This window comes from Taudactylus pleione, unplaced genomic scaffold, assembly GCF_031769625.1.
Source record: "Taudactylus pleione unplaced genomic scaffold, aTauple2 ptg000479l, whole genome shotgun sequence".
NCBI lineage: Eukaryota > Metazoa > Chordata > Amphibia > Anura > Myobatrachidae > Taudactylus > Taudactylus pleione.
The window spans coordinates 1,250,001-1,263,174 of NW_028284881.1; the positions used below are offsets into that span (position 1 = coordinate 1,250,001).

The 13,174-nt window shown below is 42.1% G+C and overlaps 1 protein-coding gene across 5 annotated transcripts in view; it reads right to left on the bottom strand.

Moving 5' to 3' along the window:
- SBNO1 (strawberry notch homolog 1) overlaps window positions 1–13,174 on the bottom strand; it is a 91,137-nt gene that overhangs the window by 51,911 nt on the left and 26,052 nt on the right. For all 5 annotated transcript variants that reach the window (XM_088449142.1, XM_088449140.1, XM_088449139.1 and 2 more), the window contains 12 exons: window positions 9,478–9,565; window positions 9,087–9,247; window positions 8,835–8,968; window positions 6,193–6,283; window positions 5,788–5,949; window positions 5,396–5,531; window positions 5,205–5,310; window positions 4,219–4,372; window positions 3,328–3,510; window positions 3,145–3,242; window positions 163–314; window positions 1–76 (listed from right to left, as the gene is read on the bottom strand). The exon at window positions 1–76 is cut by the window's left edge and continues 128 nt beyond it. In XM_088449142.1, the coding sequence (XP_088305268.1) occupies window positions 1–76; window positions 163–314; window positions 3,145–3,242; window positions 3,328–3,510; window positions 4,219–4,372; window positions 5,205–5,310; window positions 5,396–5,531; window positions 5,788–5,949; window positions 6,193–6,283; window positions 8,835–8,968; window positions 9,087–9,247; window positions 9,478–9,565 (1,541 nt within the window). The remainder of the gene's footprint in view (window positions 77–162; window positions 315–3,144; window positions 3,243–3,327; window positions 3,511–4,218; window positions 4,373–5,204; window positions 5,311–5,395; window positions 5,532–5,787; window positions 5,950–6,192; window positions 6,284–8,834; window positions 8,969–9,086; window positions 9,248–9,477; window positions 9,566–13,174) is intronic.

Consider the following 13,174-nt stretch of genomic DNA (forward strand, 5'->3'; position numbering starts at 1 on the left):
TCTATCTCATCTGAGCTGCTACCAGCAAGTCCTCCTGTTTTTCTTGGCTTTTTGGCTTCTCGTGAAAGCGCTTCCCCTACAGAGATGGGTGGAAGAATAATGATAAATTATGGTTCTGCATTTCATTACTGATCAAAATACATTAAAATATATATTACTCACCTTTCCGCTTCTTTGTTTTGCTGTCTTTAGAGGGGCTGTCCCTGGGAGAATTGTTATTGCTCTGTGCTGTCAAGTCTATACCAAGCAGACTATAGAGCTTCTTACGGTCAGGAGCAGGGAAATGTTTTTCAATCAAAGATTGAAGTACTCCTCTGAAACAAATACAGTAATTGCCATTACAAAAACAAACCTATTTTTAGATAAAGTATTTTGCATATTTAAAATAAAAATGAGCACCACTTACCATCGAAGGGTAGATATTGCCACTTTTAGAAAACCAAATGATAATTTTACCCTGCCACCAACACAGTTCAGAGCCCACCAAGTGCTATCATCTTTCAAGAATTCCATAGCAAGATATCTATACTGCCGGTTCCCTCTGGTACTTTAAACTTTACCAAAAGGCATTTTCATTGTGGACAACCTGACCCTGCAGGAGGAAGACTCAAGGTGCTATCAAGACAAAGATTGTCCTGAGCTCCAAGATGTTTACTGGCATAATGACTTTAAGGGGACAACATCCTTTGGATGGAATAATGCAGTTGAATGTCCCCCACTGCCCTTGAGGTGCACAACAGTGATCATCCCTAGCCCCTAGATGGTTCAAGTCAAGCTCCCTGGACTGGATCATCATAAAGATGTCCAGAAAACAGACAAAAAGAGCATGATATTGGAGAAAATATATGGCATACTTGCCTAGTACCGAGAGTAAGTGCACGGGCAGGAAGCTGTGAAACGCAGCATTGCCACCCCCAGTCGGAACTCAGCTGGTGAACAGGAAAAATATAACTGAGCTAAAGGGATTAATGTCACCCTGTTTGGAGCCTCACAAAGAATTAGACTGCACTGACCCTATAAGTCTTACAACCCAAAATAAACCTCTGGCATTTAAAATTAAAGGTTAGATCTGTTCTGTGAAAAGCAACGTTCTCTGTCCATGAACAGTATCTTTTATGGTCTTTACCAGCTCACGGCCAAAAAAGGGTCTTCCGTAAAAAGGCAATACAGCAAGGATTCTTGAAAGCTGTATCAAGGAGAGGAATTGTGGCCCTCTTACAGTAGAAAGACAAGGGGTTCCTTTGCTGGGGCAGGTGCCAATATTGCCAATCACACTGGGAGAAATAATACATGACCCAAAGAGGTCTTGAGTGGGAACTTGTATGGAATGCATGCACTAGCTAATTAAAAAGTTATTTTAGACAGAAAAAGCTAAAAAAGGACATTTATGTTTCAAACCAGGGAAGGAATTCTGATCATGGATGGTCCCACACCCCCTAAACCAGGGCTTGACAAATTTTTCTAAAACTTAGGAGCCAGGATGAAAGTGTAGGAGCCAGACACCCCCTTCCCCCCCGGGAAGCATTACTGAGCACCTACGCCCCTGACAACCAACCCCCATGGCCACACCATTAACGGGGTGCCCCAGTAGTAATCCCCCTCTGCAGTGACCCCAGTAGTGGTTCCCTTATGTAGTGCCCCTGTAATCAGTGCCCCCCCCCATATGCATTGCCCCCAGTAGTAGTCCCCCCTATGCAGTGACCCCAGTAGTGACCCCCCCCATAGTGTCCCCAGTAGCAGTCACCCCCAATATGGAGTGTCCCTACAGTAGCGGCAACCCCCCCTATGCAGTGCCCCTTAAAAAAAAAAAAAAAAAAAAAATGAACGCAACTTACCTGATCCCCGCTCCTGCCAACGACCGCCGCTGTCCGCTCCTCCTGGCCGCTCTGCACTATATGGGAGAGACGCAATGACATCTCTCCCAACCTGCTGCGGGGTGAGCCAGAAGGCGGAGCTGATGAGTGAGCTCCAGCCGGCTCACTCCGTGAACGACGCAGCAGCCAATGAGAGTCTGACAGACTCATCGGCTGCTATAACAAACATACAGCCGCCGTTGACTGCTGTATGTTTGTTACTCTGTAGTGTGGACCGCGCTAGCGGTCTGCACTACAGGGCCCGGGGGTTGCTGAAAATCTGGTCGCCAGGCAGCCAAATCTAGTCGCCATGGCGACCTGGCCCCTGGGTTTTGTCGAGCCCTGTCCTAAACAGACAGACAATCTTTGCTGCAAAGTTGGTTTCTTTAAGTGGTTGAGTCCAGAGTTATCTTTGGCCACAATTTAAAAAAAAGGAAGATAACTTATGCTTTACAGTACTCAAGTCCCAGAAGTCCTCAATCAATTTAAAGATATGCGCAACTGAATTAATCAAGTATCAAGCATCAAGCTAGTTTCACCATTAATCCATCTGCTATGCCAGTGAAGCCCATTGTAACCAACCGATGAATTGGACATGCTCAGGCATGGGGTGAAACCAGAAACTTCAGCATAGCACAAGGATATAAACACACAATATGGCCAGGTTTATTGTAGTATTTGTAGGAAGCCTAGGGTACATTGGTTATATCAGACTCTCAGAAGCCCATGTGCAATCAAAGGAATACCCATGGAAAGAAGCACAGCCTAGAATACTGTGCAGTCTTTGACAACTTACTACCCCACAAGGCTAAATAAGAGTAGATAAGAGTAAGTGCATAAGAGGGAGCACTCTCCTGAAATGGTTCTGGTCTGTATGAGGAACCTCATTGGACCTTTACTCAATGACAGGAAATGGGGCCTTTAAGTGCGGTGTTGCAGTGGTAAAACCACCTCCTCACTCACAATGCATGGAACAGCCCAGGAAGGACCAGGTGAGTCATTTAAATATTAGTAATGTAGCTTTAACCAGCAAAAATGCTTAATTGAATCTGGTCACATACCGGCTGATTGTTAAGGATCTTCACCAACCATATGGGTAAAAGTTCCACTCAAAACAGTTACACTGAATATACATGCTTCTTTACATTTTTATTTGTATTTTTTTTAAATTACACAAAACCATCCACAAGTGGGTTTTGAGGACTAGTTTATGTGTGTTAAGTTGCTTAACAAACAATAGAAATGTTGTCTGTCCTAATGGGTAGAAGGGATATTATTCAATAGGACTCACTTTGCAGTAGACACAAAGTCATTCAGCTCTCCACCCCCTTCCTCCAAAGCTTCCAGAGTTCTTGCCTCTCCAGTGGACTGCAGACCAATAACTACACACTGAAGCACACAAAACAAGAAATATTTGATACTGTAAAGAAGGAAACAGTCCGTTAAAGATCAAAACAAACTGTTAAAAACTTACCTTGCCATTTTTTATTTCTTCACGAGCAAGCTGTACTACTCTTCTAACTTTGGATGCTATGCAGAGATATTTGAAGAACCTCTGATGTGCTGACCAGAACTGACCCCACATTGACTTCTTCATTCTTTGTTCTGCATCAATTAGGTCAGCAGCTTGTTGAAACCTCTCTCTGGCCAACACCCACTTGAAAAAGGATTAAAAAAAAAAAAAAAAAAAAGTTAATTTTTTTTTTAAATCTATATATTTTCAACCCTGCTGCATAGTCTTGTTATGCCAACATATTATATTGACTTAATCATCTAACAGATAGAACAAAGACTACAAGCACAGATTGAGACGGATTGTGAATTATAACATAGCAAATAATGATTCTTCATTAATAGACCTTTCAACTAAATTGATAAGAGGGCTCCTGTATTAGTTATTAGCATATGTATGGACCAGTTCTGAATAGTTATGTATTTTGTTTGATAATTTATCACCTACAAACTGGCACATGAACATATTGTTACTTGTACAAAATAACAGTTCATACGGAGAGGTATTATTGCAGTGGACGCTCAGGCGACAGCAGAGACTGAATCAAATAAAGGGGAAATAGCTATGTGCCCATTCAGGGTACTGCACAAAGTGGCAGGGAGTTATAGGGAGGAGGTTCTACATTAAAAAAAAAAAAAAAAAAAAAAAAAACAAACAGAGCTCAAACTATTTTTTTTTTTTTATTCCCCCGTTTTCATTAAAATAAATAGCCCCCCACATTATTTAACCACTAAATGACCAGAACAAGTATAGAAACTTGACAGGCTGTGCAGTTTTTAGATCTTCCTTAAACAAAATAGAAAAAGAACGTACATTTATTTAGAAGCCACACTACTTGAAATAACCTCTTACCAGTTTGACAGATTTATTGTACATTTTCACATAATCATGGGTGAGGGGAACTTCTTCAATTTTGAAGGTGACGCCAGTAAAGCTCAGCTGTCTTGCTATATACATGCCTCTCAGCTTCATATCCATCGCTACAATTTCCATTGCACCCACACCCCTAAAGAAAAAGCAAAAAAATAAAAATATATAATAAATCCACTAGAGGTAATAAATAGGGGCCACGTACAGACTGGTAATGGGCATATTCAAAAGCTCTTCCTAAGTTTTCATTATTCCCCTTGATTTATAAAGCACTGGCACTACGCAGAGGAAATCATGACAAATGACATGAAACAGTAGGTAAAGATGGCCGTGCCCAAACAAGCTTATAATTTAAGAGGTGTGGGGTACAATTGATACATCAAGCAACCAATGAAATCAGGATATACAATATGTCCACTAAAGTGTAAAAACAGATAAATAGGGTCTAACGTAGTTTAAAAATGTATACTTGAGAACCACTGCTGTAAACAGTTGTTGGTCCAACAACAACTCTCAAGTGCCCCCCACTTCTGTCTGTGGAATAATGACTGACCCTGTGCATGATTAAGAAATCCACAAAACAACCTGTTGGTGGTACTTGAGGACTGGAGTTGTGAACCCCTGGTTTACAGCAAACTGTTGCCACTGTATCATACAGATCACTTAATAAAATGTAAACTTTGACTGAGCAGCAAAGGATAAATTATATATTGCTTTATCAGGGTTATTTACTGTCTTTCTGCCAAGGCACACTACTACAGCAGCACAAAATGGGCTCAAGCCATATTTCTAACATGGAATATTGGCTTGCAAAGATCAAAGTACTATACAAAATGTGACCTAGCCAGAAACAATTTATTGCAGACTCCTAACTAAATAGTTGGCAGGAGCTTAAACCAAGATTGACAAATCACAGATAAATATGGGAGCACAAAGAGATTTGATACATAAATATAAAACAACTCTACCTTCTTTCCACCGCCTGGATAAAGTCATTAAACTCTCTAAAGGGAGTACCTTCACCCCAAATTCCCAAACGACTCATATAAGCCATATTTCTTGGCTCAGAGGCACCTGAAAAAAAGTATGTGCTTTACACAACATTTTGGGTATGTAGACTTTCAGACATTGCTGTACTACCACTACAAATCATACATACCTGTGGCACTAGCATATACCACTCTGGCTTTAGGGAGCTTGTTCTGAAGCTCTAATACCGCTAAGCCAGTCTTTGTTGGCTTTGAAGAACCAACTGGACACAGATTTTTAGCTTTGTGACATTCATCAAATACAATCTATATTAAAGTAATTAAGGAGCAATAAAACTAAATGTGTGATAAAGTAAACTGACATGAACGTAAATTAATCAGGCTAAAGTTACTAAAATACAAAATAGTAAAAACTAATTTCAGCGAAGTACAGTGGAACCTTAGTAGCGTATTAAGTGTTCCAGAAGCACAATAATACTGGATTAGTGGATAAGCCTCATTTTGGAATCGGGACACAATATGTGAATGGCACTTTAAAACAAAAGCAACCAAAAAAGGATACAACACCATCAAAGTCCTCTCCGCACCAGTGAAGAAGCTGCTTTAAGCGAGTTTTGTATTTACCACCCGACTGGCTTTCACCAATAAGAGATGAATATGTAGCAAATATAACACCTTTCTTTACACTGCCATTATGCTTAGATGAAATTTTACCATATTTAAACTGCAAGAAAAACAAAGTGTGTTTTAATACGCAGTGAGCTAAGAAAACACCATTTTTTTTTAAACCTCATTAAGCATCATAGTGATATACAACCTAAATACCACGGCAAAATGAGCAAAACCAATTACAGGTTATATGAAACAACTGTTGCTTGCATACAAAGTACATCGGGTTAATAATGTAAAGAAAAAACATCCGCTTATATTACCCCTGAAGAGAAAACAATAATCATGTTGAACGTACCTTGTTTAAAGAATGAACTTGAATACTTTTTGCTCCAATGTCTCTCAAGTCTCTTTCTGCATCATACTTTAAGTCATTTGAGACACTAAACCTGTTGAAAGAATGATTATGGTTATTGGCGACACTAAGGCGGTGCGTTCCTCCATGGGAGGTGATGCTGGCTCCTCCTCCATGACCGGGAGCCAAAGGCTGCACTGTGATTTATTGTGCAGAGCCCGGCTCGCAGAGATTTGTAAGGTACTATCAGAACTCTGCCGGGCAGGACAGTAGTGAAGAACAGTACATACGCAAGATCGACATAAAAATGTAGACACAATAAATGCAGACATGAAAACAAAAGTATAGAGAGGGCCTTGCTCAAGGAGTTTACATTCTAACCAGTAGAAAACTTAGCTGACTCAAAAGGAGCAAGTGTGGCCAACGGGGACAGTTGTGAGGGCAGTATAGGTGGAGTAGGGTAAGCTGGAATAAGTAAATTGATTTTCAAAAAAAGGACTTAAAGATTTGAAGAAAGTGGGAGAGCGATTGTGCATAGCATGGAATATCATAAATGGCTAAAAGCATGGAAAGTGGCTTGCAGGCAGCAGTGAACAGATTAGGAGAAATGAGGCAAGGGCCAGGTCAGAGGTAGACCTAAGGAAGTGAGCAATAATGTATCAGCATTTGATAGATTTATTGGTAAGGTTAATTTGAATTGAAATCTTGAGGACAAAGGGTCCCAGTGGTGCACTAGATGTGGAATAGTGACAGAGTAAAGATTAATCTTGCTGCAGCATTTAAAAGTTTAAAGTGAGGATAGATGGGTGGGGAAAATACAGGAGGTTGCAGTAGTCGCAGCAGGAGATGAAAGACAAATCAAAAGGACAAATCCTGGCAATATTTCTAACATGGAGGAGAGTATAGGACTGCATGAGAGTAAAACAGAAGGTGGGGGTTGTCACGTACGACACCAAGACAGAAGGATGGGAGAAGACTGCGGAAACTATTAGGCGATTGTGACTTTAAAGGGAAGTGGAGTCTCTGGTAAGAAGGAAAAAATTTAAACTGTATTGGACATGTTGCACTTTAGATAGCTTTGGGGCATCCATGTGGAAATAGCAGAGACAGTTGGTTAAACAAGAAAGGACATGAGTGGAGGAGAGGGTGGTTTGGATGTTGTCAGTGCAGAGGTGGCAAATGTGCAAAAAAAAAAATCTCCAAGAGAAATGTACAGTGATAAAAAGCAGACTAAAGACTAAACAAGCAGTTTGATAGGTAGACAGTGAACCAGGAAAAAAAAAATGGTGCGTCAAAAAGGTGAATGGTATGAAAGATGTGCAAAAAACTGATCAACCGTGTTGAAAGCAGCAGAGGTCCAGGAACAGGACAAAATAGTTTTTTTTGTACTTACCGTTAAATCCTCTTCTAAGATTCCACTTGGGGGACTCTGGAGCATGGGTTGCTCGAGGTGGCCATAGGAACTGATACATATTACACTAATATACCTTTAAGACAGTAGCTCCCTCTTCTCTGTAACCCCTGGTTGTCAGTACAACTTCAAAAGTAGCCCTAAACCAAGGGTGAACAACCTAGTCTAACTTAAAAATCAGCAAGAACAAACGGAAAAAAAAACTGAATAAGGGTGGAAACAGTGTCCCCCAGATGAAATCTCAGAAAATGATTTACCAGGAAGTATAAATACCTAAACTTTCTCTTTCATCCAAAACTTGAGGACACTAGACCATGGGACACTCAAAAGCCACCCCTAGGAAAGGGTATGCTCAGAAAAACCTGAACACAAAACCTTCAGTCTGAAACTGGCATCATTGAATGTAAGAACCAGAGAAAGACAACATTTGGTGAAGGTGTGGACAGAAGACCGGGTGGCAGCATGACAACTTCTCTGCAGAATCCCAGGGTGCAGCGCAGCCCAGGAAGCAATCATCGCCCTGGTAAAGTGACCTGACACCTGCTCTGGAGTAAGTCTGGATAACAAAGCAGATCCATCTTGCAATAGCCTGCTTTCCAGCCGACCAACCATGCTTATTTACATGAAAGCACTAGGAGAGAATCCGTGCGCAAAAGCGAGGAGGTCACTTTTGTGAGTGTAATCTCAGTGGAATGTTATGGCCAGATGACTGATTGCAGAGAAGGGAATGAGGTAAGAAAGGGAGATAGACTGTTGTACGTAAGTTGCTGAAGTAGTTTGGAGGCAAAGTGGAGTAGAGAAATGGGGCCATAGCTTGAGGGAGCCACTGGAACAAGAGATTGTTTCTTTAGAATTGGTGAGGGCGAGACAGGTTGAAGAGACGAGTATGCAGTGAAAGGGAACGGATAAGATGGAAGGTACAAGGGCTGGTGCAAGCAAGAACTGCTAAATATCAAAACAAGCATAGTGATGAAGTGTAATATGACTGTATAGATGTATTATGTGTCTATATGGGCAAACAATCATGTAGTTCTGTGAACGCAATGCAGGAGCAATTACAGCTGACTTGTGTTCAACTCTGCATCGACCGCTGTGCATGGTAGCTGGAGCTGCACGATCAATGTAGAGAGGTAGTCATCCTTTTATTTTAATTGGAGCAAACTAGGATTTCAACAAGAATTAAAAGATACCGTTAGTAAAAGAGTATAGGCCTTGCAATGCCTTGTAAACTTACCATAAGGATCTTTTCCTACTCAGCAAGTAATTTTCAAATATGATCCCAGCAATGGTTCTTCCCTTGCCAACTCCTGCTCCATCACCAATTAAGAATCCAGCTCTTTCACCATTAGGAAGATAGGTTTCATGTTGCTATAAACCAAATAAGAAACAGGTTGCATTGTCAGTTAAACTCCAATCCAATAGGGAAAGACATTTTGTAACATATACAAATATACTACATGCACTAAATAGTAAACTGAAAACAAACCTGTGCAGCGTAAGTGACTGCTTCTAATTGCAGAGCAGAAAGCCAGCCAGTATCAATGGTCTCCTCAGGGATAGAGGTCTGAAACCAAACATCCGGAGGGGTCACACTGGACAAGGAACTGGTTTCTACAACAGGATCAGGATGCCGCAGCCCAACTTTAACTAAAAAGGGACAGAATTACATGATCCATTTGAATATGAAAGTTCCAGCATAATGGGACCTTTATCCATATAACTATTTATCAGAGATTAATAAAAAGCTATTCTAACCATTAAGCATAATACATCTTTCATAGTGAACAAAAGTAGATTCTTTAAAATTCATGTGTTACAAATGGATAAAGGCACAACTCTAACACATGCACATGGACACTTTCTTTTTGTTAACATACGTTTTATTGGCATGTATTCGGCATAAGTCTCTGCATGTCCCATTTCTTCTTCATCTTCCTCCTCTGGTTCATCCTCCTCTTTCACTTTCTGTAAACATTTTTAAAAAAATATATTAGATTATATTTATTAAATATTTCTAGATCTTATTAGGCAAAATAATTCAATATGAAAAACAAAGCAAAAAGAGAAGGATAAGTGGACCGAAACACTTTGCTCAAATTTCTGAGTAGAACACTTATTTGCAAGCTTTATCTCCTGCATTTTATATGGCTACGGCTTCCAACATAACCAGCACTCTCACCAATGCTGCCCGTCCATGCAGCAATCACCAGCTGAAAGCGAGCAAAAGTTTAAGACTACTGACCCGCTCATCTGAACAGGTCCTTAACCATCTGTAAAAGTGGGATTATTGTACTTGTTGTAAAATCCATTTCTTCAATCCCATGGGGAACACTGGAATATAGATGGTGGTGAGTGGAGCGTAGCAGTTTAAAACCTGAATAGTCCTGACCAGGGATCCTTCCCCTCTATAGCCCGGATGGCCACAGAACTAAACTGTCCCAACAGAACTATGGAAAGGAAAACAACAGATAAGAGATGTTAAGGTGTTCAGAGTCCCCCCTGGTATCAGAGAAATGGATTTTACAGCAAGTTCAAAAATCCTGCTGTCTCATCCTTCCACTGGGGAACACTGAGGATGTCCCAAAGCAGTCCTCTCTGTAGCAGTGCAAAGCACCTTGTGCTCTAAAAGCAAATCCTTGGAAGCAAAGCTGTCAAACCTACACAATTTGCCAACGGATGCATTGTTGACATGGTGGCTGGTTTGCACAACTGTTCAGCGGAGGCCCCATGAGACGCAACCCATGACATGCTCCTCGGCCTAAAGAAATTAGCAAGTCTGAAGAATGACAGCTGGAAGCTGAAAGTCTGTTTAGAAGCCGGCTAGGTGACAATTATAGAGGACAAAAATCACCGGCCCTACACAAGTCTGATGAACACTGAATGTAAAACTTAAAAGCACGATCATCTTCCAACAGCCCTTTATTAAACAAAAACTGGGACAATGTGCAGAGTTCAGACAACCATCTGGCAGAGGCAATGGCGAGGGAAAGAGAGAAAAAAAAAAAAAAAAGAAACTCTTCCATGACAAGAATTTGAGATCAGTGGCATTAAATGGTTCAAAAGGCTCCCGCTGCAGGATAGACAGATCCTACAGAGCAGAGGAGGAACAAAGGGGGCTGTATTTGCAAAGCCACCTCTAGATAAGTGTAAAGCAGACACTGACAATACTATACGTTGCACCTTCAAAGACCCCAGGCACCAACCAGTTTCCAAAGCCTCCTTCAGTGATAATTTGTGTCAGAAACCGGCTTCCGGATTCTGGATGACACCATCTGGAATCCCCTTGGATCTCAAGATGGAGAACTGAACAGACCTTAAGTGAGATCAGGACAAAGATGGATGTGCCATGAAGACTGTCAGAAGTCACCCGTGGTCCAGGAACTATGACCACCATGGCCAATTTGGAGCCACCAGGATTACTGCCACCTTTTCCTGCTTGAGAACCCAAGGCTCTGGTTTTGGAGCAATAACGACATCCAGCAAGTATAACCTGTCGACCAGTACCTGGAAGACCCCTCGATGAAGGGATGGCTGAGTTAATAGAGATCCCAAATCCCCACCTAGGGAATAAAGATGGTCGGTATAGCAGGAACTTGCGGCTAAGTCCAATAACTCTTTCATGGCCAGAAAACTTCAGTCCCCGAGGCGATTCAGAAAAGCCACAGCCCTAACATTATTAGACCATCTTCACTGGAGATCCGAGCAGATAGAACTGAGCCACGATCAAGGCCTTGAAGATGGCACGGACCTAAAGACTTTTCTTGACTCGTCCAAAGTCCTGGAAAACTAATTGCTGAATAACCACCACCACCCTCTGAGACTGACATCTGAGGTCACCAGAGTCCTGTCCCAGATGATGAAGTCACCCCTTGTTGGGATGTCTCATACCCAGCCACCGGAGAAGGGAAATACAAGCAAGTTGAGAAATACTAATGCCCTGGGACTAGCAATGTTTATACCTGTGCCTCTTGAAAAGCAGATCTATCTGGAAGTCCCTTGAATGGAACCTGACGTACTAGACCACCTTGAAGGAATTGTTTTCAGAACAGGCACATGTGAAAAGGTAGACCAAGACAGTTTAATTTCTCAAACCCAAACTGAATGGAAACAATCTTGTCCAGAGGCAAAAAAACCCACTAGAGAGGTGGTGAATATCATGCCTAGAAAATTAATTTTCTGGGAGAGAATGATGTTGGACATTGAAAAATTGATGATCCAATCATGGAAAATCAATACTTGATGTTCGCCTCACATGAGGCTGAAGACATTCCAGAGAAGAAGCCTTTACCAGGAGGTTGTCTAAGCATGGGTTAACTGTTACTCTCAGGTAACTCAGAAGAGCAACCATGACTGCAATAACCTTTGTAAAAATTTGCGGTGTGGTAGAGAGGCCAAAAAGGTAATGCCCAAATGTTTATTAACACCAGGAATTCACTCTGCTCCATGTTTGAAGTCACTGAATACAAAGATTCTCTCTTAAATTGAAACTTTGGCTATTGAGGTGTACTCAGACTTCAGAATGTGAATGTGTTGAAACAACCCCTCTGGTGTTGAAAGCAAAAAAAATAGGATTTTGGTACTTACCAGTAAAATCCCTTTCTCCAATTCCACAGAGGACACTGGAGATCTAGACATTGGGGTATAGACAGGTGGATGAGATGAGCTGGCACTCTAAATCTTTAAGTGTGAGTAACTCCTTCCCCTATATCCCCCAGAAGCTCCAGTTAAAGAAACGGAGCTCGAGGAGACTGAAACAGAATCAGAAGACAAACAGAAGAGAAGGAGTCAAACCACAAGGACGGCAAAGCCGAATAGCAACACACAGAATATAGTGCATACAATGAATGTAACTCCCAACCCGCCAGGCCGAAACAAAGACGAATAGGAGGACCGTTTTCCGAGAGAGGAACAAAACACGAGGTCCGGGCGAATAGGTAGTAGCCCGGGATCCTCAACAATGAGCAGATGGAAATCGAAGAACAAGTCCCAACAGGGCCAGTGCGGAGTCACCAAGATGACCACGGCCACTACTTGCTTGAAATGCTGGAGGACTCGCGGAAGGGAAAGCTGGAGGAAGCACAACAGCTTACCTCCAAGGCACTGTCAGAGCAATTACCGCCTCTGCCCTCGGCTCCAGAGTCCTGAAGCCGTACCCAAAATGTGATGATTCTGCCATGGAGGGTATGAGATCCATGTCTGGTCTGCTCCATCCTCTGACGAACTTTAGAGAAACTGCCGGGGGAAGGGCCCATTCTCCGGGATGAACTTCCTGACAACGGAGAAGACGGCCTCCCATGGGAGAACACCATCGGGATCGCCATCACACAGAATTCTGGGTTCGACTCAGACCCGCTTGCTACATGCATACGCTCGCACCCACCGTATGCAAATTTGGGAAGGCAGGCGATCGCACAGCAAGGCATTAGCACCCCCACTATGTCTTGGCGTGCGATTGCTCATTGTATGTAGATGCCCACCAGCCTGCCTAAAGACGCCCACTTGCGCACGTCATGTCCAGGAAGTGTATGCAACCATCGGTACATCGGACACCATTTGAGCGCTTGAGGCTGACCA